We start from the raw sequence: 24,620 nt of genomic DNA on the forward strand, positions 1-24,620 counted from the left end.
TGGCCTCCGCCGCGCCTCTCAGCGGGCGCAGCGGCGCCCCGCACCACTGGACCCTGGCCTAGAGACGGCCCTGCTTCAGAGCAGGGGGATTTCGTGTGAGAGTTTAGGGGGTTCATTTAGCAGCTGCAGCCGCCGCAGAGTCATCGGGCCCGCTGGCCCTGTAGCCCTGCCCACATTCCCACTTTGTGGCCCCTCCCCTCCCATGCCTTGGCCCCGCCCCTGAACGACCATGGCTTGCCCCCCCCTAGTTTTGATCCTGGGTATGCCCCTGCTCTGCAGAACACTGTTAGTGTTCATGTATGAAACAAAGGGAGATCATTTCCCTAGGAAGGTGTCTTGTATTTTATCCTTGGCTAACCTAAACTTGGTACATAAGCATTTCAGAGCTCTGGTACTTTTTTCAGTATGGAAGCAAAGGTGTCATTTGTGTGGTGAGTTCCCGACCCTCCCAGGTAGAAATGACACATGACACAATTATTTAAGGTTAATGGGCTAAAACAGGCCACAACTTTATTGTTTACAGGTGATGAGCAGTATTGGCTTAGGCATTGGATCTAACCGACTATATCTGATTCCAGCCCATGTGCTGGAAGTCCGGGAAGGGTTAACCACCAGTAGAGAGAGTCCTGCTGATGCACATCAACTAGGAGCTCCCCCAGGGTCACTGATAGAGGGCGTGCCTTAGGCCCTCACCTCCCTAGGCTTTGGACAGGGCCACGCCCCCCGGAATCCTTTAACAGACTACCCTTCAATGTGCCAGACAGGTGATGGCACTGCCTCCCCTCTTTCCATCTACAGAACTATTCCAATGCTTAACCGCCACCCGAGCCAAAAAGCCTCGCTGCCAATACCCTCAACACCTGCAACCAATCCCTAATGCCTGTAATTATATCATTCAACCACACATCATTTCCCACATTGGAAAGATGCATGCCATCTTCGTGGTAGAGGGCCACCTTGCTGAACTGAATGGTGGGGTGGTCGATTACCTGACCCCCCAGCACTGCCACTCTACAAACCACTGAACGGTCCAATAGTTTCCTGGCTTTGTTTATCACAATAGGACACCCACAGTCCCTCCACACACGCCTCTCCAGCAGCGATGACCAAAGTAGGGTTAAATTTGGAAAAGAGGCAATCAGCTTGTCAAAGTCACTGTAGATGTTCCACATCAAGTCCACGCCTTTTCAATAGGCCAAGTCATTTTCTCCCAGCTGAATAACAAGGACATCAGGCTTTCTCTGCTGGCAGGAATTCCGCCCAGTGCATTCCCCTCTGAGCGATCCAGGAAACTTAACATTCGGAGGTAGATCCAATCTGCACCCCAGGCCATGATCGAAGGCGCGAGCTCAAGCCCAGTGAACGATGCTCTGGACTATGATCCAAATGTGCACCCTAAATTCTCTTGGAAGCAAAAGAAGATAACAAAGCCGAGTCAGGTGCATCTAGATAAATCACAAGGTCTTACGAATATACCCCCTGAAGGCATCAGACTTCCACTGCCCCAAGTCCTTTATCCTTTCAGCTGAGAGTCCCAAATGCACCGCCGTGGTGGCAGCACAGATTCAAACGGAATGAGCAGCAAATTCAGCTGGGGGGAGGCCACAAGCCACAATCACCCTTCGCATAACCCGCATGAACTGATGCCGTGCAAGGCAGGAGCCATTCAGATGTATCAGGAATGGGCCTGAAATGGTTGGTCTCAAGTACAAAAAAAGCCTAGTGTCTTTTACCGGACATGGTCTCTTGCGACCAGTTGCCTGAAGCTGAATAATGGTCCCCTTTCCTTGCTGGTCAGTTTTGGAATGTCGGACATGAACAAACAAGATTAGCTCTGGACAAGGTTAAATCTTTTAATTCCACGAGTAGCTGAATCAGGTTGACCCTCACAAACCACTTCACCTACACGGAGAGCACCAAAGAAGGCGATGGAGTATGCAGCTGAAAACAGTTGAGCCTCATACTTGGACCAACAGATACGCCGTAATTTTTTATGGATTTGGCATAGTATATGGGCCTTCTACCATCGCCGCTGGGAGTTATGGGCCTTCTACCATCGCCGCTGGGAGGCTGTAGCCTGCGCCAGCCCGCAAGTGACCTGCGGACTAAGAAGTCCACACAAGGGTCTATAGCAGGCATCCCCAAACTTCGGCCCTCCAGATGTTTTGGACTACAATTCCCATCTTCCCCAACCACTGGTCCTGTTAACTAGGGATCATGGGAGTTGTAGGCCAAAACATCTGGAGGGCCGCAGTTTGGGGATGCCTGGTCTATAGAGTAAACAGACTTACAAAAGAAAGAAATCAATCACGGCAGCCTGAATGTTAAGCGTATTTGCAGCGCACCCCAACTCCCTCAAATGCACCAAGTATTGCAGAACCTCCTCCCTATTAGGGGGGGTGTCCGGCCTAGCCTTAGTGGATTTGCACCAGAATTCCATAAAATCCAACCACACCTTTTTATAGGACCTAAGTGTGGACGGACGGGGCCACTGATGCCAACACTCCTTTCAAGACGTCACGTTCCCAAGGCTCCAAAGGTCCTCCGGGAATGGCTCCGGCAATTGCTGTGCCTCTGGTGCTAATAAGCGGAAGCGGTCCATCTGAAAACAAGATAGAGCATCCGCAATATCATTGTTAACCCCAGGTATAAATTTTGCTGAAAAATAGATGTTCAACTCTAAGCATAACAGCACAAAGGAGCGGAGCAGGCTTGCCACCCTAAGGGAGCGCAATGATTGTTTCGACAGGATACTGACGACCGCTTGGTTGTTGGTCCAGAAGCATACCCGGTGATTCCTGAAGTCATCTGCCCACAGGTGTACCGCAACTACGATTGGAAAGATTTTTAAGGTGAGGTCACGCGTAATAGATTTCCCCTGCCAGCCAGTAGGCCAGCGATGAGCACACCATCGCCCCCTAAAGTAAACACCGAACCCCAAAGAACCTGCTGCATCAGACTGTACCTGAAAATCTGAACACAGTTTCAAATTGTCCTGCCACATTATACTTATTCAGAAACTTTAACCAAACTTCAAGGTCTGACTTGACCACCTTAGAGAGGCACACCCTGTGTTGAGGAGCACGCAGTCCAGCGGAAAGCTTAGCCAATCATGCACACTACCCGGCAAGCAAAGCTGAGGTGACCCAGGAGGCATTGAATCTGCATGTGGGTGACCTTCCTGAGAGGAAGAAGTTGCAGAATTATTTCCTTAAGGGCTGTTAACTTCTCCCTTGGTAGCGGAGATGTCTGTGTGATCATGTCCAACTCAATGCCCAAGTAGGTCATGGTTGAAACTGGACCCTCCATCTTGTCTGCCACCAAAGGTACTCCGAGCTCCTCAGCAAGAGATGTGAAAGCCTCTAAAAGAGAAGCACAGTCAGGGCTATTAGCACTAGCGACGAGAAGAAAATCATCAAGATAATGGGTCACCCCCTCAGAACCAGTTCTAAAGCGAAGGGACCAAAAGTCTCAAATGCTGCACATGCTACAGAGCAGCCCTTCGGCATGGCTTTGTCTATGAAATAAGCACCCTCAAACTTAAAACCTAGCCACCAAAAGTCCTCTGGGTGAACCAGTAGGAGACGGAAGGCCGACTCAATGTCACAATGTCTCAATGCCGAACCTGCGAATAAGCTTTATTGCCTGGTCAAAGGAGGCATATTTCACGGAACAAAGTTCCTGTGGTATTGCATCATTGACCGAGCCGCCTTTAGGATACGATAGGTTGTGAATCATGTGATACTCTCCTGGGGTCTTTTTGGGAACAATACCCAAAGGAGAAATGTGTAAACCTAATATAGGTGGCTCCCGGAAGGGGCCGGCCAACCTGCCAGCTGAAATTTCCTTGTTTATTTTCTTTTTTGCAATAGCTGGCATTTCCCTAACAGATGTTTGGCTTGGGGGGGTCCCCAGAATTAGGGGGGGTACGAGACAGGGATCCTAAATTCATAAGAAAACCCATCCCAAAGGTATTTTGCCACCTCTTTATTACGGTATTTGTCAAGAAGGATTCTCAAGGGTGGGAGCTTAACAGGAGAGAATGCCAGACCAAGGGACATATTAATAATGGTTTGAGGAGGATCCTTGAAAGGGGCTGGGAGCATTTCTTGACCCCTGGTGGAAATGCCCCCTACTGCCTCAAAAAGGCTGTTTTCCTTGAAAGTATGAGGATGCCGGGTGGTTAACTAAGCACCTCTCACATTCGAGTGCGTACTTACAGTTTGGCCTCTGGCACACACCCTTGTTATACTCCCAACAAACCCTACGGCAAGGATCTCTCTTTGCCTTGAATTTCCCAAATTTTGTGGCATCAGGCTGCTGCTTCTCGACATAAGGACCCACATGCTCCATCCAGTAGTTCTGGTCCCTCAGGTCCCAATGTGTGGTGGGCAGCAGAGAAGCGTTTCTATGAAAATCCTCATGATACGTTAGAACCGCTGACTCCCCTGCCAAAGCAAAGGCCCTCCTCACATGGGACATATAAGCCATGAGATGCATAGCACGTTTGGGGTAAGCAGCAACGACCACCCCCATAGAAACCTGGAACCTATCTAACCAGTTCTCGAACGTCCTGTCAGCATGAGAAGCCCTGTACCTGCACCTGCCATGGGATTGCTTCTTCTCCCCTTTTCCTGAGATCCTAGCCAGTGGAAGCAGAGAGATGTCCACATAATCCCCATTCAATATTTTTGCCCTTTTCCTTCGGGACAGGTGATTCCCAAGGATGATATCTGTGGAAACATTAGTGGGCGTCTTTACCTCCTCTAGCCATTGAATGTCATGGTGAGAGTTTGCCCTTCTCTCATGAGCCCATAGGGAAAGCCCAGATACATCCTCCCCAATTCCCCAATACCCTTCCAAGGGGGCATCAATATCAGAATCTGAGGAAGAAGTACCTGAATCCTCTTCAGTATCTGAAGGCTTACTCCTCTGGTTCTTCTTAGATGAATGCTTCTTTGACTTTTTCCTCTTATCCTGTACTTCAATAATCACTAGATGTTGTCCTGCAACCGCCGGCTGCTCCTGAGTCTTGTCCTCCAATGATGTTTCTGAGCCAGCTTCCATGGGTAGAGCCTGAGAAGGGCGTTGTGAGTCCTCCAGAATACTAGGAAAGTCAGGGGTAGACTGAGAAGGCAAAGGGTTAGACTTGGAAGAACGAGCCCCACTACCAGAGGATCGGGGATTGGCAAATCGGGAATGCGATGCCTGTGAATGTGTTTGGGGGCGCTGAGAAAGATTGTTACCCCCCCCCCAAGAATCGCTGGATAAGGTGGCAGAAAAACGAGGAAGTTCCTCACTGCTTGATGCCGTATCTGGTATGCAGTCAGGGGTATCCTCAATGGGAGAAGCTGCTCCAGTGACCATGAGCCTAAACTGCTGATAAAAAATTTCAAAAGCAGAGAAAAATTGAGACAAGGCTCTAGGATTGCAAGACGCACCAGACCTCCCTGCCCCATCTTGAACATGAGACCCGCTAGAACTGGGGCATTTTGGGGGAGGGGCAGAAGATGGTGCCTGTTGTTTCCTTTTAGAAGCCATTACACTGTTGTCAGCAATATCCTTTGGATGCTAACCATGCTAACAACCATGCACAGGCCAAATTAGCACTTTTTATTTATTTATTATTAATTACAATTAATTATAACTAATATTATTAATGCTGCATGGCGAGGACTTCCGGGATAATGGCGTCAAGGCAAGCTCCCTCTAAGCCTCGTCTACGTAAGAGCCTTTATAACAAAAACACGATGATAAAGAGACTAAGAAGAGACTCAGTTCAGGAAATATTATTAACCTGCAGTCTTATCAGCAAAAGATTCTGGGAGTTGCTGGAAGGGCTTTTAAATCTCTCCCCCTTCTGTAGCTTCTCAGACTGTGAACTCTTTAAAGCCGTCCCAACCACCCTGAAACTATCAATGGTTCTGACAAGGCAATGCTATAAAGAACTGGGCATATCACCTATATGGTAGAATAATGGGTGGCAAGCCAGGGGGGTTAGTGGGGATGGGGTTGAGGATAGTTTGCCCATTTTTGTTTTCCATGCTTTGAACATGGTTTCTGTGTACCTATTAAGTATTGTGGGAATTTTTCTTTGTTTGTTTGGGAGGAACAGGTATGCTGTGGTGCAGATATTTTCAATTGAGTCCCTCTCTAGGTGTTTTGTCTCATCTTCCAGTATATATGGGATTATATGTCATATTTGGCTGGCTCTTTAATATGTTTCTATGTTGGGGATTCCCCATCATCCTTGTGAGGTGGGGAGATGCAGATATTTGGTGCTTATTCTTGGTTTTTTATGTGAGAAGATAAAAAAGTGGTTTTCTCTGCCATCTGTGAAGTTGGGTTGGGGGAATCCTGATTGGGAGGGTTTGGAATAGGTAGGTGGAGTCTACCTCTTCTCAAATCTGAGCGACTTTATCTGCAAAAAACTTTGCAAAATTGTTGCAGGAGATCTTGGGGTCTTTACAAGGCCCCGATGGTAAAGGTGGTTCTGTTTAATTGCGAACCACCTGAAAGAGTCTCCTGCTGCTGTTTTCTGCAGATGCAATAGAGGCGGTGAAGAAAGTCTTCTTCGCCATCACCACTTGGTAGGCTCGACGTTGAGCTCTAGCCCATGTCTGGTCCGATTCAGAATGAGTTTTCCTCCACCGGTGATCTACCTGTCTCAGCGATTGTTTCATCACCCTCAGCTCAGAGGAAAACCATGGGGCTGTCCGAGCTCCATGCAATTGGAGAAGGTGCTTCGGAGCCAGACAGTTGATAGCCCTGGTTAACTCCTACTTCCAATGGGTCACCAGGGAATCAGCTGAAAGGCCATCAACATGGGATAAAGCATCCCCTACCGCTCTCTGGAAACTATTTGGATCCATTAAGTGGCGGGGGTGGACCATCCGAATTGGTCCCACCTCCCTGCAGAGGGGAAGGGTTGGGGAGAAGTCCAGTTGCACCAGGAAATGATCTGACCATGGCACTTCTTTTGTTTCACTTTTACTTAGTGTCAGATCACCCATGTCACTAGAGGTGAACACCAGGTCTAAGGCATGTCCGTGACTATGAGTTGGGCCAACCATATTTAGGGACAGCCCCATGGAGGCCATGCTTTGCACGATGTCCCGAGCGGCCCCTTGTCAGGTTGTGTCGGCATGGATGTAAAATCTCCTACCATATTTGATGCACCTCCTGAGTAGAACCATGCTTTTACTAAACACATATTCCAAGAGTCCCATGTATTAGGATTAAATTATGTTATCAATGCATCTTGGCAGATTTACCCAGTGACTCACACAGGTCTTTTGCAAGATAGAAATTATGTTTATTGAGAACACCGAATCAAAATATACACATCCATTACAGAAATGAGGAATAGCTCAGCAAATTATGTGCCTGCCAACATATTCATATCAAGGAGAGGATCAAGAAACCAATGTCCCCTCCTTTGAGAACTCTTAAACGCATGTAATACTTTAACTAAATATCCAATGACACATCAGAAAGTAGCAACGTACTATTGTTGTTTTTTCATCGGCGTCCCCTCGCTTTTTATGTAACATCCAGCCTGACTGAGAACTTAAAAGGTTTACTACAATGAGGACTAAAGACCAACTAAGTTTATATTTTGGTATGAGCTTTCGTGTGCATGCACACTTCTTCAGATACCTGAAGATATCTGAAGAAGTGTGCATGCACACGAAAGCTCATACCAAAATATAAACTTAGTTGGTCTTTAAGGTGCTACTGAAGGAATTTTTTTATTTTGCTTCGACTCAGACCAACACGGCTACTTACCTGTAACTACAATGAGGACTGTAAAAGCAAGAGGGATTTCCCCTTTGCTGCCTGCTTCTCTGGAGGTAGCTGAGCAATCCAGCTTTGCTCTTGCTTTGTTCTCACTCCACCACAAACTGAACCCTAGCCCAAGGAGGTGTGACTGAGTCAGGACCCAGTTAGTGGGCAGCACACAAGAACTGGATAAACCTGGAGTTTCACAGCAAGTACAGGATTGGTTGGGGGCATCAGTTAGAAACACCTGTCTTCCATGCAAATGGCTGTGTCCTGATGACTTCTTATTGGCTAATGTTGCCAATCACAAGGAAACTCCGGGTGAGGGATGAATGTCCTCTCAGGCTATATTCAATGGAAATTGCTAAAAGCTCATTCTCCAAGAGAAGGAATTGCTTGAAAAAAAGTGTGAGCTGGAGATCAAGGTGGAACCTAGCAGCACAGTGATTGCTGATTGAATCATGCGCATACACCTTGCAGCCGACTGGCCAGTAGAGATAAAGACTGAAAATCGACTCTAGTGAGACTGATTGCCATGGTCAATGCTGGGAGCAGGGTAAAGATGCAAAAAGTTCTGGGTTTTTAAAAATGACTTGTTTTTTTCTCCATTTGAGCAACGTAAGAAAGGATATAAAGACTCACCAGAGCACGGTCTCATTTCAAAGTAATTCAGTATCATGTAAATATTTCCCAAGTCAAATTAAAGTGTCCTTCCATAAATCTTCATGAGCTGTAAGCGGTCTGTAGCCTTGTTCTGTTGTCAAAGCATACAAAAAAACCAAAACCATGTCGTATATTTGATTTAGCATTGTTCCTCCGGTCTTGAAATTGTTGCCACCTTTTCTATTAAAATTAAGTCCCAAGCTTGCATTAACCACACTTCAAACAGGTCAGCATTTAAAGTTATCCAGTGTCTAGCAATGGGTAAGCTGTGCTGCCACGATAAGGCAGATAAGAAGATCCATTTGAGTAAGGTCCTGGGCATCCGCAGCAAAAATGGAGAGAAGAGCAATCTTGGGGTTCAAAAGAATCACCTTTAGAAGTGCCTTCATCCTAGATTGCCAGAAAAGAGAAGTCCTTCTTTTGGTTGTTTGAGAACATGGGCATTGACCTCTCTTACTTGTGTATGGACTCTCAACAAAACATTAGAATCTGAACTCCTTCTTTGAATTGCTAGTAGCTCTCTCCTCTCAATCACATTTCTCCTTACTGCGATCCATCCTGTCTCCTATACCTTCAAACATGGAACCCATGCACAACTGCTACCCCCAAACCGAACATTTAGCCCTCCAGATGATGTTGAACTACAACTGCCATAATCTCTGATCATTGCCCATGGTGGCTGGGGCTGATGGCAAGGCTAACGTCACCTGGAAGGCTACAAGTTTCACATCCATGGGTTACATCTCAATTACCAGGCACACCATATGTTTCTGTCTTCTATCTATTCTACATATACTTGCCAGAATCATTCATGACTATGGTACTTTAAACTTTGCAGTTTCCATTTACAGACTAATTATTAAACTGTTTCACTCCGTAATTACAAAACCCTTTTCCAGCATTTTTGTTTAAATGTATAATGGTACTGGAGAAATGAGAGAATGCTGTAGGACCCCAAAGCACGTTTGGCAAGGGATCAAGCAATCATCAACTAACACCACCATCTGGAGTCAGCTCCAACTCAAGAGGGCCTAACCAGAAGGCTGCCATGGTTGAAAGCCCCTGAAACATCAACGGTGTTTGAGACAGACATTGTGCAGTTTTCCTCAGTTTCCTGTGCCCCCCCCCCGGGCATCCACACCATCTTGTCATCCTTGTGCAAACATCCCACGATGTTTCTTCCTTTCATCCACAAAAAACTTTATGTATGGATGCCTCTTTGCTCTTTTACCCTTTACGGTTATTTGGCTATGGTTTGGATTTGGGTAAATGGGGTCACGAAGAGTCGGACACGACTAAACAACAACAACAAATGAAAATTCCAGAAAGCAATCCTATAATCACAGCTCTTCTCTTCTGCTCTCACCTGATCACACCATCCATGCAATTTTGTTTCTTTCCATTACTACCAGGCATGTTATTACTTTTATAATGTTCCAGAGATCTCTTTATTGAAGACCTTCGCACAGTGTATATGGACAAATTCCTGCAGCTTTATTATTTATTTTTTGCAAAATTGCAATTTAAGGTTTCCAGCAATTGTTAGCAATTTATAATGAATGATCATAATAAATGTTCCAACTTTTAGTAAAAAGAGGTATTTGCCAGTTACATTGTGTGCATGTGTCATTGTACAGAAGACATAGGCTGTTTTTCAATCACATTATACAAATTACATTGTGATTAGAAATGAAGTACAGTAGGAAAAGGAGAACTGACTATGGCCAAACAGAACGTCAAAGTTCTGAAATACCAGCATTCCAACTTAATTTTTTTAAGCACATGCAGGTCTATGAAATACATGCATTCATGGTCAGGAAACAAGAGTGGAAAAGGGAAATGATAGGAATGATGATGGATATGTTGCAAAGGGTGAAATGTTTTGTTCCAAACATATCTTAGCATGATCCACTCACTGGTATAGACTGGAAATAGTGTGATCAAATAAAATGAAAACAAAAGTTTGACATGGTATGGATAGTAACTTTTAGTTCCACAGTCTCAAAAGGAATAACAATGTCCTTGTTCACAAAAAGCCTTGCCTCTGGAAGCACATCAATATAATCAACAGGGTCACACTTCCCCAACTTCCAGCAAATCCAAGTTAAGAATTGGGGTATTATACCAAATACTTTCAGTTCATAAAAGAAAAATCTCCATTCTACTCTATCAAATGCCTCTTTCTCCACTGCTTTTTCTATAACTACTTTTTATTGGTTTTCATATACGTATAACAAAATATAACTAGACAAATAAACATAACTGTAACACCGTCCCGGCAATCTCTCCAGATATCTGGTAAGTATTCATGTCCCTATACTATTTGTCCCTCTTTTCGTTTTTCTGCAGAATTCTCCGACGTTATTCTTTCAGGGTTGTAGGCCAGCATCCGTCCACAAAGAGGTCATCTTCTCCAACTGAAGTATCCAACTATCAAGAAGGATACATGGTCACAACATCTAGATTTGTAATGATGCAGATAACATATTTTATAGACCCCTTTCACTAGTACACGCAGGTCCACTACTGGAACACTTGTGGAGTTCGCCCACTTCCTTACTTTTTCATGTTCTGCTTGTTGCCAGCAACCATTTTGAGCAGAAACCATGGAGGGACAGAGAAAGATCAGACAAATCAGGGAGCAAGAGAAATTGAACAAATCAGCTTTTCTTTTGTTTGGTTTTGCTGATTGGCTGTGGGAGTTTCAGGCAAAAAACCAGGGAAGGCTCGAGATTGGACAAATCACAAATTAAAAATGTTCCATAGGAAGTAATGGAAATCATCAGCTTTGTCATGTGGATGCTGATGTAACAAATGATTTTCTTGTTTAGAGGACGGCATTGCACTGGGAAAGCAGGATCTGCATGTATATGAAATACATGGCCATCAGATGGCACAAAAGGCATCTGTTTTTTACTTTCCTTTCAGTATAGGTTATTTCCTCAGCTATAGCTAACCTCCAAACATTTTTATACTATAGGTCTACTCTCCACTGCTTCCATTGGCCTGGCAGGTAAGTAGAAGCAGAAGCTAAATGGATTTTAAAAACTTGCTCCTCAGCTGTTCCAGTTGCCTGCTCTCTTGTCTTCTGAGCTGCTCCTCTAGGCAGGCTGAGCCTGGCAGCAGTACACCTGTTGCCAGAAGAAGCCAGTTTCCTAGGTGGACATTGACAGTATCCAATTGGTAAGTTTCAAATAGGTACACATTGTATGCACAGGAAATCATGTGATAGTCATAATTATGTTAGACAAAGTGGAAAACAGATGCCTTTAAGAGTACAGTGGTGCCTTGCTAGACGGAATAAATTCGTTTCACGGGTCAATTCGTGTAATGAATTTTTCGACTAGCGAGTCCCAGTTTCCCATAGGAATGCATTGAAACTTAATGCATTCCTATAGGCTCCGGGGGACTGGCAGCGCCACGCAACGGGGCTTTGGAGAAGGTCTCCGAAGCCCCGTCCGATGCCGGCTGTGTGCAAGGCGGCGGGGGGAGAGGCTCTCTCTTCTCCCAGCCACCGCCTTGCCTGCCTCCCCCGACACGGAGCGCAACTTCGGAGACCTCGGAAGTTGTGTTCCGTGTCAAGGGAGACAGGCAAGAGGCGGCGGCGGGAGGTCTTCCCCTGCCCCTGCCTCTCGCCCTGCACCCCCGGCATGGAGCGCAACTTCGGAAGTCTCCGAAGTTGCGCTCCATGTCGGGGGAGGCAGGCGAGAGGCGGCGGTGGGAGAAGGTCTTCCCCTGCCCCCGCCTCTCGCTCCGCACCCCCGGCACGGAGCACAACTTCGGAGACCTCCGAAGTTGTGCTCCGTGTCGGGGTGTGGAGCAGTGCGGTGGCTCCTTGCCCCCGCCTGTTTTCCCCGAGCCAAGGAGAAGACAGGCAGGGGCAGCTGCCGCACCACCGCGTTTCGGCTCCATCCCCCCGGCAAAGGAAGATTAGCTGTCAGCTTCCCGCGCTGACAGCTGATCTTCCTTTGCCGCTTTCTAAGGCCGTGCTTCGTAAGACGAAGCGGCGGTCATATAAAATTTTGTCATCTTACGAATGCCTCGCACAACGCAAAACTCTTTTGTCTAGCGAGTTTTTCGTTGTGCAAGGCATTCGTAAAGCGAGGCACCACTGTAACTCACTGTCAAGATACGGATTTTTCTGTGACCAGGTTGTTACTGATCAGTAGAAAAACAGATTGTTTGTACACAAAATCCTCTATAAAATGTATCTTTTCAAAAACACAAATCTATACATACTTTTTCGGATTGCAAAATTCACTATGCACAATAATTTGTTTTAGAAAATTTCAGTTGTTGGCTAAGCAAATGTTAGAAGAAGAGGAAGAAGAGTTTGGATTTGATATCCCGCTTTATCACTACCCGAAGGAGTCTCAAAGCGGCTAACACTCTCCTTTCCCTTCCTCCCCCCACAACAGACACTCTGTGAGGTGAGTGGGGCTGAGAGACTTCAAAGTGTGACTAGCCCAAGGTCACCCAGCAGCTGCATGTGGAGGAGTGGAGACGTGAACCCGGTTCACCAGATTACAAGTCTAACGCTCTTAACCACTACACCACACTGGTGTATTAAATTGTATCTTTCTGCAATTGTATCTTTCTGAATATATAATGTAGCAATTTGAGTAATCTATACATGTACTTCTAATTATACATTTAGAGCCCTAGAATGCACAATGGCAGAATCATTAACAGCTGAAATCAGATTATAAAAGGCTTTCTGTACCAAGCATTTTGATATACCGTAATACAATTTGCTGATTGCAAAATCGAGTCCTTTTTATTGGTATATTTATGATGCTTGTTTATATTTTAAGCATTTTTACTGATATTCAGCCACAAAAAGCTTCTAGAATAATGTTTATTTTTACTAACAGCACAATTAAGACTGCAGCCCCAAACACCTTACTGAGAATGGTAAGGTAAAGTACCCTTGGATGGTTAAGTCCACTCAAAGGTGACTATGGGGTTGTGACACTCATCTCACTTCAAGCCGAGGGAGCCGGCATTTGTTCACAGACAGGTTTCCAGATCATGTGGCCAGCATGATTAAACTACTTCTGGTGCAACGGAACACCATGATGGAAGCCAGAGCGCATGGAACCACCATTTACCTTCCCGCCGCAGCGGTAACTATTTATCTACTTGCACTGGTGTGCTTTCCAAGTGCTAGGTTGGCAAAAGCTGGGACAGAGCAATGGGAGCTCACCCCGTCAGGCGGATTCAAACCGCTGACCTTTTGATCAGCAAGCCCAAGAGGCTCAGTGGTTTAGACCACAGCGCCACTTGTAATTAACAATTGTCTGAATACTTGGAATGGCTGCAAGAGTCACATTTTATTGCTTTTGCCTTCTATGATGCAAATTCCTCGTAACAATGTGAATGATGTCTCACTGTCATTTGGTTCTCATAACACTTGTAAAAACTGTGCTTTGCAATAAGACTTTTCTTAATCTGTCTTTTGCATTCTATTAATGTTGAATGATCAGTTTGTTATTAGTCAGTTCTTGAATATCCAAAGGGCAACTGAAACACAAACCAGTGGAGTTTCGATATTTTTCTTTTAAAGAATCCGCCTCCCAACTTCTTTATAGATATATGAGAATGGTCTAAATGTTCTAGTACTGCCATGTACAATTTATATATTATTACCATTTATTTTATAGCAACTATTGTACTTGAAACTGCCATGATCGTTTCCATCCTACCCATAATAGGTGCCATCCTCCTGGTCACACACATATACATTGTGCACACGCATATACATTGCTATTCTGAATAGAAGTCCAATTTAGTAGAATTAATATGAGCCTTAAGCACTGAAGAGGTCAAAGAGGAAATGGGAAAGAAGGTGACAGAATTACATCTGGGTTGACAAGTCTTTCTGAGATCTTTCAGTAGTGGGGACATAATTGGATAAAGGTTTGCAGCAGAGGGCTTTTTCTTTTTAAAGTACAGTGGTGGCTCGCTAGACGAATTTAATTCGTTCCACGGGTCTTTTCTTATAACGAAAAATTCGTCTAGCGAATCCCATAGGAATGCATTGATTTTTTTTTTGCCAATAGGAACGCATTAATTGAATTTCAATGCATTCCTATGGGAAACCGCAATTCGCTAGACGAATTTTTCATAAAACGAATTCGTCTAGCGAGGCAACCTCCGCTCAAAAAATCCTTTCGTTAAGCGGAAATTTCGTTAAGCAGGGCATTCGTTAAGCGAGGCACCACTGTATTTGCTGCTATAGCAAAGCCAGAGCAAAGCAAAGCAGCGCTGGTACTCTGAATCCTCTATGGGGCTATACCACCCTACAATAAAGTTACAGTACAACTTATAATCCTTCCAAGTGCACTGGAGGGGAGGGTGAAGTAGGAAGCCATGTTTTCTCCTCACAATGTTTATTGAGGGATGCTACATCATAACATAACATCCTTTCTCAGATGCATGTAAGTGATATAGCCCTAGAGAGAAGAGTTGGGATAGAAGGATCTATCCATTTTGGTTCTCTCTGTTCCCATTTTTCTAATCTGAAATGCAGTTTCTACAAAGATTTGCTATTAAAATAAAATTATAAAAATAATAAAAATACACCAGCACTTTAGTGTGAATTTCTTCTAATTAAGAGATTTTTGTATGCAGTTCTGACTAATGGACACATTTTTGCAATTTCCTCTAATATCATGTGTATGCTATTTTTACTAATATATTAATTTTTATGCACTTTCCCCCAACAGAGGCATTTTTGTAAATATATGCATTTGGTTGTTTGGCTGGAGAACTGCAATGCAAAATCTGGGTAAGGATGAACTTTAAAGGATGGCTGTGTTTCAGTTCTCATATTGTTTTGAAAAGTGAGAATTTGATAGATTCAGCATTCAATGAGAACTGATCAAATTTCTCTCCCATCCCCTAGTCAAGTTTTTATGTTGTGAACAACCCTGAGATCTATAGATTTAGGGCAGTATGCAAATTTAATAAACAAAACAAAACATCACTGTTGATTTGCAATGACAGTAAAAACTATTTATAAAAAGGGGTGGTGCGGGGGAGAGAACTCTCTGTTGCTACCTTTTACATGTGAAAGTCTCCTACCTCTGAAAGACTTCTGAGTTTTGACAGCCCAGTGCTGGGAGTGAAAAAAGTTTCTCCCATCATTGTAGTCTGAAAACAGAGCCATTAAGGAGGGGAGGAACTGTAGATAATGATTTAGGATTAACCTTGAGCGGCTTAGAAAATTTAGAGATATCTTACCTTCTATTTGGTGGAGTTATTATATTGTTTTATATTGTTTCGGCATTTAACTTAAACCAAACCCAAGAGACAAAACTTCTTAACAACTATTTTACTTTCCTTTAGACATAAAACAGTAATTCACAACATAGGACTCAAAAAATAGGAAGTTAATTGAAGACTTCCTGGTTTGTTTATTAGCTTGTAAAAAGGGAGAAGCGAAGGTGATACATGCGTGGGCAAAAGGCTCGTTTATATCCAGGCTAATTAAGTAATTATTATATGAGCTCGCCTGGTTATTTTACCTGGATTGAGTTGCAAGTTTTCTCCTTATTTTTTTCCATTTTCTGACTTGGATTTTTCTGACTTGTCTTTATTTTCAGAAGACTGCTTCCCAGCTTTCTCAAAAATGTCAATCCCCAGGATCAGAGCTACCTTGTCAAGCTCAGATTGTTTTTTCTCTGCCAAATCAGAAAGTATCTCCAGCTCAACAACTTCATTTGCTATCTTCTGTCGTAGTTGGCTCACTTCCGCCAGCAAGGGATCTTCTGCCTTACGCATCTTCCGCGACATTTCCCCTAAGCCAGTCAAAGTGGTGGAGTGGGAAGCATAAGAAAATCATTAATACATGCAAAATTATTTTGGGTAATCAATTATAAGGTACCGTTTTGGTGTACCCAAAAGCCAGAAGCAGTGTTTGCATTACTGTATGAAGAACTGACAGTACCTTGCAATGATTTGGGTTGCACCCTAATTAATTCCATGTTTAAGATAATACCGAGAGATAAAAACAAATTATGCAATGTCCAGCATCACCACTAAAGAGGATTGTGGGGGGAAAAGGAAGCATAAAATGAGTGCAGTACCTTCCAGTTTTGTAAGTCTGTTTAACTCAACTGTCATATAATGCAGTTTCTTCTGTCGTGGTTCTTGTTCAGCCTTCAATTTCCCTATTTCCTCCAATACCTGGAAAGTTTGTGAAGGGAAGGAAGGTATTAAAAATCCCTCTTTCATGGATTACAACCAAACTAAAACGACAACAATCATTGAAAGGAAGTACAGTGGTGCCTCACTAGACAAATGCCCTGTAAGACGAATTTTCCGCTATACGAATAGGTTTTGCGATTGGAGGTAGCCTCGCAAGACAACAAGGTTTTCTATGGCCGCCGCTTCGTCTTGCGAAGCGTGGCCATAAAAACCTCCGATCACAAAACCTAGCAAAAGGGGAACCAGCTGTAGCAAGGGAAGTAGACAAAGGAAGATCAGCTGATCTTCCTTTGGCTTCTTCCTGCGCTGCAGCTGGTTCCCCTTTGTGTTCCGCTGGTCTCTGCCGGTGAGGGGCAACCGGCAGAACACAAAGGGCTGTAGCACGGGAAGAGGGGGGAGAAGTGGAATGCTTGCTAACTCAGCCTGTGATTCATTGCACCTAGTTCCTAACATACTAAATGCCACTAAACATGAAACATACCAAAACTTACTAAAGCTTAATAGTTTAAATGCGTGCAGCTCCTGCTTTCTGAACAAAAGGTGTTCCCAGGAAATTGTTTGTTAGGAGTATGTTCACATAATGAGCTTAGATTTCCATTATTTCCTATGGGAACACTTCTATTTCGTAATTTGTTTGATCTCTCCCCCTCCCTCCCTGGTTTCTGCCCAAAATGGCTGCTGCTGACCAGCAAAAGATGAAGAAGGCAAACCCCATCTGTTTGGGTATCTGAATCTGCTGCTCATGTTTGGCTGAGATTTCAGTTACCAAGTGTTCCAATAGCAGAACCTGCATGTAGATTGCATCCTTAAAGAGAGACTGTTTAAGACCTTAGGGTGAAGGGCAGGTAATAAACAACAAAAACAATTAACAAGGTATGTCTTGCCACAGTACCATAAAAACAGCCGTTAGATAGCCCAAGACATTAGAGGTACATCCTGTTTAAAAAAAACCTATAATCCATCCAATGTCAAATAAAAAGTGCAGAAAAAAACTTAATAAAATTTATGTGCTTTGAACTTCTGTAAAACAACAGACATTAAATCCAAGAATATAATCTTAAATAAGGAATCAATTCTGCACTTGGTTTCACATTTCATTATGTGTTAGGAAAATATGTGCAGTAGAAAAAGTATTATATATTTTTAAACCATAAGGCAGGCATCCCCAAACTTCGGCCCTCCAGATGTTTTGGACTACAATTCCCATCTTCTCCGACCACTGGTCCTGTTAGCTAGGGATCATGGGAGTTGTAGGCCAAAACATCTGGAGGGCCACAATTTGGGGGTGCCTGCTGTAAGGCATTCACAAGTAAGTCTATAAGGATACTACCCACTTCTCAATAGGAAAAGGAAATGTGGTAGAAGGGGGGAGAGATAAGTTTGCTTGTAAGATAAACATTCTCACCTTTTGTTTCTGAATAGCTCGCTTTCTTTCATCATATATTTTTTCCTTAGCACCTTTGAGGGTAGGCTGAGGAGGCAATGTGTGGGTAGGCTGAGGAGGCAATTTGGAATGAGGGATTTGAACAACCGTAGATTTATTTTTCCTTCGTATTGTGGTAACTGTTGGAATAACTCCGAGGTTGGAAAGTGAAGGATCTGGTGGCACTGTTGGAATACCACACCCAAGTTCATTTGGAAATTCAGGAGCAGCCTGCTGGGGAGGAGCAGCCTGCTGGGGAGGAGCATACACGGACCAGCCAGAAGCTGCATAAGTGAAATACTGTCCATATGGATTATAGTTAGGAGGGGGCATTGTGGGAGGTGGATAGTTAGGTGGATAGTTTTGTGGATAGTTTTGTGGATAATTTTGTGGATAGTTTTGTAGATAGTTTTGTGGATAGTTCTGTGGATAGTTTTGTGGATAGTTTTGTGGATAGTTTTGTGGCAGATGAGTTGCACCAAATGGTAAGAAGGATGGAACGCTATACTGGGGATTTATAGGAGAAGGAAACATATGAGGAAGACAAGGTGGGGCAGACGGAATTGGAGATGCCATGGGAACAGGCTCTTGTGGGAAATAATCTTGTGATGCAGTTTTGCTTTTAGTGTCCTTAGAATGTGAAGCAGGAGACATCTCTTTAGATGGTGGGAAAGAATCAGGAGGAGAGGGAGAGTGGTTCCGCCTTGACTCTGGAGAATGAGTGTCACTTTGACTGCAGTGCCTTTCCTTAGACTCCCTAGATTCTTTCCTAGGTTTACGAGAAGCCACTGAATGACGATCAGGAGAACGAGATACTTTCTTCCCATGGAGTCGTTCCTGAGTGCGGGCAGCAAGCCTACCAATTTCAGCCACCCCAATGTCAAGACCAATAGTTTTGAGCAAGTCAAAAATTTTCTCATGCTCTGGTCTGGATTCTTCTAAAGTGTCTGATTTTACAGGTGGACTAGCAGGAGGAGAGTTTATTGTCTTTCTTCCATGTTCTTTATCACCACTCAATGTTATCCTTTGAATAAAAAATGAGTCATCCCCATTATCACCATAAAGAAACTTCTCTTCATCCTCAACATCATCAAGGAAGCTGTTCCTTCTCTTTTCTTGAGCACTGGTAGAATCTGTTTTCATACCCAGAATGCATGAAAAGCCGTTCCCATCCTGGCTGGCTCTTTCATGAGGAAGCAAGAAGTCACTGTGCTGGTCTTCAGGCTCTGATGTGGACTCATGACACTCTCTCTGATTCAAAAAGCTCCCAAAATTCTGTTTATAATGGGAAATGTTTTCTTTTTGGCCAGAATACAGCTTCCAATTATGCACATTGCCTTCAGAAGTCATATTTGCAGGTTCTACAGCTACATTTTTATTGAACAGTTTGAGGAATTTCACCACCTCAGTTGAAAAAGGAGCAATGCTGTTGGTTCTCTGGGGAAAAGGAGGATGATCTAAAAGAAGAGAGGGCTCTTTGAGAGAGGCAGAATTGCTAGAAAAGACTTCAGGCTAAAAAGAAAGAAATTGCCATTTGTTATTACATTTTGCAAGGAGGCTAATCACTTTCCCAATCTATTCAGACAGACATAATTTTAATATAAAGGGTTTATAGTCAGTAGTTCAGAACACTAACAGAAAACTGTTAAGACAAAGATAAAAGTGGGATTGAAAGAGACAAAATAGTTCCAAAATACCACACAGTTATTTCTGCATAAGATGGCCATTTTGATTAGGGCTGGGCCATACTTTAAGAACGTGAGAACAGAATGCTGGACCCAGCCAGTGGCCCACCTAGCCCAGAATCCTGTTCTCATAGTGGCCAACTAGAAGTCCAAGGGAAGCCCACAAGGAAGAGCTGAGCGCAACAGCCCTATGCCCAGCTGCACTTTCCAGCAACTGGTATTCTGAAGCATACCACCTCCAACACAACAGTGAAGGCAGAGCATATCCATCAGGGTTAGTAGCCACTCATAGCCATAACCTCTGTGAATTTGTCAATCCTCTTTTAAAGCAACCCAAGTTAGCAGCTATTACTGCCTCTTGTGGGCAGGAATTCCGCAGTTAAACTATGTGCAGTGTGAAGAAGTACTTCCTTTTGTCTGTCTTGAATCTTCCAACATTCAGCTTCCTTGAATGTCCACAAATTCTAGTATTATGAGACAGAGAAAACTTTTCTCTAGCTACTTTCTCCATGCTGTGCATAATTTTATACACTTTTGCCATGTTGTCACTTTCACTGCCTACAATCAACACTCCTGCTTGATCGTCTTTAATAGGGCACTGGAAGAGAAAGTGACGGATTATCCCCCACTAAAGGCCAACCCTGGCTTGCAACACTGCTCTAATGAGCCATAAAACTGCCAGTACAGCGAGGTAAGGTTTGTCAGCTTGATACCTTGGTAAGAGCTGTGCAATTCCTGCCCCTACTCAAGCCAACCCTCATTCAGAGTGAGGGCAGTGAGAGGACATTGTTTGCCCTCAATAACACTGTCATTTAGCCAAAGCTGATGGGCTATGCAGTACCATCAGAATCATTCTGTGGTACCTGATTTGCTTAGATTAACAATGTCAAATGAGTAACTGAGACCCAACACAGTGGCTGTGGACAGGGACAAACATATGTAAAACAATACCTTTGGAGATTTGAGATCAACATTTTCCACCCAACCCAAAGTGTTTTTGCACCAAAAACATTCACAAGCAAGCATTATGTGCAGCTCTGGTTATGGCAGCTTCAAAAAGAAAATTCCCACAGGCATATTGTTACTATTATCAGAAATGAACTGATTTTTTCATATGCTGAAACCCCGAGATAGTGGGATGCCAAAAAGGTACTTGCCACATCATAGTCTCCACAGCTACATAACAGAAAAACAATCCAGTCATGATAGTATGAAATGTCACCTGTTCAGAGCATTCCATACCAATTTGAGAGAATGTTTGCAGTCCAATCCAACTAGGTAATTCTAGTATTAAGATCCTTGTATTAGGTTCAAGCAGGTTAAAAAAATGCACAACATGGTAAATGTGCTGCATAAAATGCCAACTCTTCAAATCCAGCCTACACACAGATGTGAATAATAGTACCCTTGTTTTGTTTACATTCAACCCAGTGCAAGTACCATTAAATAGTTCAAAACAAATCCCAGATGTACCATTCCAAGAACCACCTTAATTTGGTGCTCTTGACTATTCTGATTTTTCTACTGTAGAAAACCGCCCATCATGCCCAGATTAATAATAATAATAATAATTTATTTGTACCTCAGCCACTCTGGGCATCTTCCAGCATATATATAGAAACATAGTAAAACGTTAAACTTTAAAGAGCTTCCCTATACTGTACAGAGCTGCCTTCACATGTCAAGGTGTTAAAACATTTCTGGCACCTTCCCGTAGGTTCTATCTATAGGAGAAAAACATTACACATATACAAATTGGAGGCTCTTCTGTGTGGTAGCATTGCAGCTACAGAATGCACTGCCAAGGATGGTGAATCTGGTGCTCGAACCAGGTAAAAATATTTTTGTCACCCAGGCACCCCAAATTATATTATCTAGCTGAATAGTGCTGCTATTCTCAACTTTATTGTATTCTTGGTTATGTTTTAGATTGTAGTTCAACCGGCGATCACCTTGCACCTGTCCACCTGACATATGACCACCAAGACATGCGCCACTTCATGCGCCACTTTCAGCTTTGGAACGGGGCAAAAAGGGCTTACGCACAATTGCTGACATGTGCAATGACCTGGAATGCAAATTCCACACTAACGGGGAATCACCTGTATTTAAATTTCTATGTATACTACCTGGAAATCTGTTTCTGGAAAACTTTGGGCTTTTTTAAAAAATAAGTAAGAATTTTGATAATGTGTGAATTTTAAAGCTATATGAATAAGCTGAATGAAAACTTTTGAAAGGTAGAATTGCTCATGAAGTGGGATGCTCTAAATACCAAAATTAGTAAAATATCCTCATTCCAAGAAAAATGGGATCTAATATGCCAATTATCCTACAAGTTATATCAAGCAAACTCCACAACTGTGAGGGGAGCCTGGATATTATTCTGAGGGTATTTGTTTCAGAATTAACAGAGATTAAGTTATATAATAAAATTTAAGATTCAATAAAAGAGCAGTAAAAAGTGTAAAGGACAGTTTAACCAGAGAGAGAAATACATGCCAAACCTGCACAGAAGGATTATCCCTGGGTTTCTTCAGGATAGATTTTTTGGGCATTGCTGGTATTTCATTAGGTCTACACAGATATTTAAGTTCAGGTTCTTGACTGAAATTTCTGCTCAGCTCCTCCTCTTTGCTTTTTGTCCCAGCATATTCAAGTACACGTAAATCCACATCGTGGAATGGCAGGCTTGGGCTCCTACTAGGATCTTGTTTGCAGAAGTTCCACGACCCAGGCAAGAAACCCTCAGGCTCTATGCCTATCTCAAGCAGTCTGTCGTCTGTGTCATGCTTAGGAAGTTCTAGGTCTTGCCCTGTATCCTCTGATGGCTTCCCAAGTAGCATATTATACCTTTCCGTTTCGCTTGGGAGATATTGTAGATGGTTATAGCTCGTGCTATAGTTTGACTGATGGAGAAAATTGTCTCTAAAGAGATAATCCTCATTTTGTCCTGTATTGGAAGGACTAGAAGGAGTTTCCTTGCTCAAGGAATATCGCTCAATGCTTCGAGGGCGTGGAAGGTCACTGCTAAATATTGGACCATCAGCCAAGTCATCCCTAATAAAAGAGGTGCAGAACAAAATCAGCAACTTGGAACAACCCCCCCCCCTGAACTCCAACTGGCATAAAGTGCCCTACATATGACAACTGAATACTTCTTGCCTTGAACCCAAGTTGGCTGGTTCTGAAGATTTTATATACTCAGCAATAACTTCACCCCTCAACAGTCCAAACTAGGCTGCAGTGAGTGAAATAATTCATTTCAGAAGACTTGTTATTTATGAGCATAGGAGACATGCAACAGGAACAGAAGGAGATAGCCCAAACTTGAGAGCACTCAGGTTCCAGTTTGTCTATTTATCTTACACAGAAGGCCTGCATACTTCAACTGTGGATTTGAAAAACATACATTTAGGGTTGTGTTTAGCTTTTTTAGATGGTCTCATGAAAAACAAGAACACAAATGTCTTGCTGGCTATCTAGGGGGAAAGTGAGCAACAGAACGTTTTGGTATTTTTTACAGTACAGTGGTTCCTCGACTTACGAATTACTCAACATCCATAGGTTTTTACTTACGAACGAGACAAATGGCTGCACACTTACGAATTTTCCTACATCCGAACGGAAACCGTTGGCGGCTTTAAATGCAGTTTTTTCGACTTACAAAGTTTTACATGCGGGGTTTTTTTTACTTTCGAATTTTTCCGAATTTTTTTTTCCTATGGGAAGCCGCGTTTCGACTTCCAAACTTTTCGACCTGTGAATGTGCGTTCGGAACGGATTAAGTTCGTAAGTCGAGGGACGACTGTAGTAGAATTCCCCCTTTCATCAGCAACAATATTGTAGTTCCAAATTCAGCAGTTTCTCACCCTCTACTCCTCAAATAATTTCCTTCACATACTGTTTTCTGCATGTTACTTTAGCAAAAAAAAAACCAACCTCAGAATTACTACTGAAAATAACTTTCATGCATGTTTTAAATGAGGATTGCTGAAAGCACTGAACCTAAATACGCTCCGTGCCGGCTGTGCACGGCAAGAGGCGGCGGCGGGATAAGCTCTTCCCCCGCCGCCGCCTCCCGCCTGCCTCCCCCGACACAGAGCGCAACTTCAGAGGTCTCCGAAGTTGCACTCTGTGCCGGATGTGCGCAGCGAGAGGCTGCGGCGGGGGAAGAGCTTCTCCTGCCGCCGCCTCCCCCGACACGGAGCACAACTTCGGAGGTCTCCGAAGTTGCGCTCCGTGCCGGATGTGCGCGGCGAGAGGCTGCGGCGGGGGAGGAGCTTCTCCCGCCTGCCTCCCCGACATGAGACGGCGCTTCGGAGACCTTCTCCAAAGCGCCGTCTCATGCCACTGGTGCGCGGTGTGGCGGCGGGGGAGAGAAGCGCTTCTCCCCCCCCCCGCCGCCTCCCGCTTGTCTTCCCCGGTGGTGTGGGGCGGGGCGGTGGCTCCGGGGGACGGAGCCGAATTGCAGCGGGCGCTGCTTAAGACAGGCAGGGGCGTTTCGGCTCCGTCCCCCCGGCAAAGGAAGATTAGCTGTCAGCTTCCCGCGCTGACAGCTGATTTTCCTTTGCCGCTTTCTATGGCCGCGCTGCGTAAGACGAAGTGGCAGTCATAGAAAATTTTGTCGTCTTACGAATGCCTCTCGCAACACAAAACTCTTTCGTCTAGCGAGTTTTTCGTTGTGCGAGGCATTCGTAAAGCGAGGCACCACTGTACATGTTTGCATCACACTCAGGCTGCTGAACGCTTTCCCAACAATAATTTTGAAGAGATCTTCATGTACCTAATATTTCAAAAACAGTATGAAGCAAAATATCAAAATATGGAAGACACCTTCCTTATCAGTTCAAAGC

At 43.9% G+C, this 24,620-nt stretch overlaps 2 protein-coding genes across 6 annotated transcripts in view; both read right to left on the reverse strand.

Moving 5' to 3' along the window:
* Positions 1–24,620, reverse strand: part of LOC118082703 (zinc finger protein 318) — a 40,059-nt gene that overhangs the window by 3,589 nt on the left and 11,850 nt on the right. For 3 of the 5 annotated variants that reach the window (XR_009557381.1, XM_060272915.1, XM_060272913.1), the window contains exons 3-6: positions 22,272–22,824; positions 18,062–19,591; positions 16,536–16,635; positions 15,975–16,247 (exon numbers count right to left, since the gene is read on the reverse strand). Coding sequence is in view for 4 of the 5 variants with exons in the window: in XM_060272915.1 (XP_060128898.1) it covers positions 16,000–16,247; positions 16,536–16,635; positions 18,062–19,591; positions 22,272–22,824 (2,431 nt within the window). In the remaining variant the exon portion in view is untranslated. Of the gene's footprint in view, positions 1–7,547; positions 10,876–14,964; positions 16,248–16,535; positions 16,636–18,061; positions 19,592–22,271; positions 22,825–24,620 lie in introns of those variants that run through there. The other 2 variants (XM_060272912.1, XM_060272914.1) reach the window with 2 other exon arrangements.
* LOC118081792 (uncharacterized) lies at positions 216–7,402 on the reverse strand. Its single transcript, XM_035108233.2, has 2 exons — positions 4,899–7,402; positions 216–4,733 (listed from the first exon to the last, which is right to left on the reverse strand). The coding sequence occupies exons 1-2, from the start codon at positions 5,539–5,541 to the stop codon at positions 4,141–4,143; spliced, it is 1,236 nt and encodes a 411-aa protein (XP_034964124.1). The 5' UTR covers positions 5,542–7,402; the 3' UTR covers positions 216–4,140.

This window comes from Zootoca vivipara, chromosome 3 (genome assembly GCF_963506605.1).
Source record: "Zootoca vivipara chromosome 3, rZooViv1.1, whole genome shotgun sequence".
Classification (NCBI taxonomy): Eukaryota; Metazoa; Chordata; class Lepidosauria; order Squamata; family Lacertidae; genus Zootoca; species Zootoca vivipara.

Bases quoted from the DNA above. Each gene is read 5' to 3' on its own strand.
- LOC118081792 (XM_035108233.2), bottom strand. From the start codon at position 5,541: ATGGCTTCTAAAAGGAAACAACAGGCACCATCTTCTGCCCCTCCCCCA. The intron at 4,734-4,898 runs GTACTTCTTCCT...ATGTTTCCACAG, and splicing joins AGATACTGAAGAGGATTCAG to ATATCATCCTTGGGAATCAC.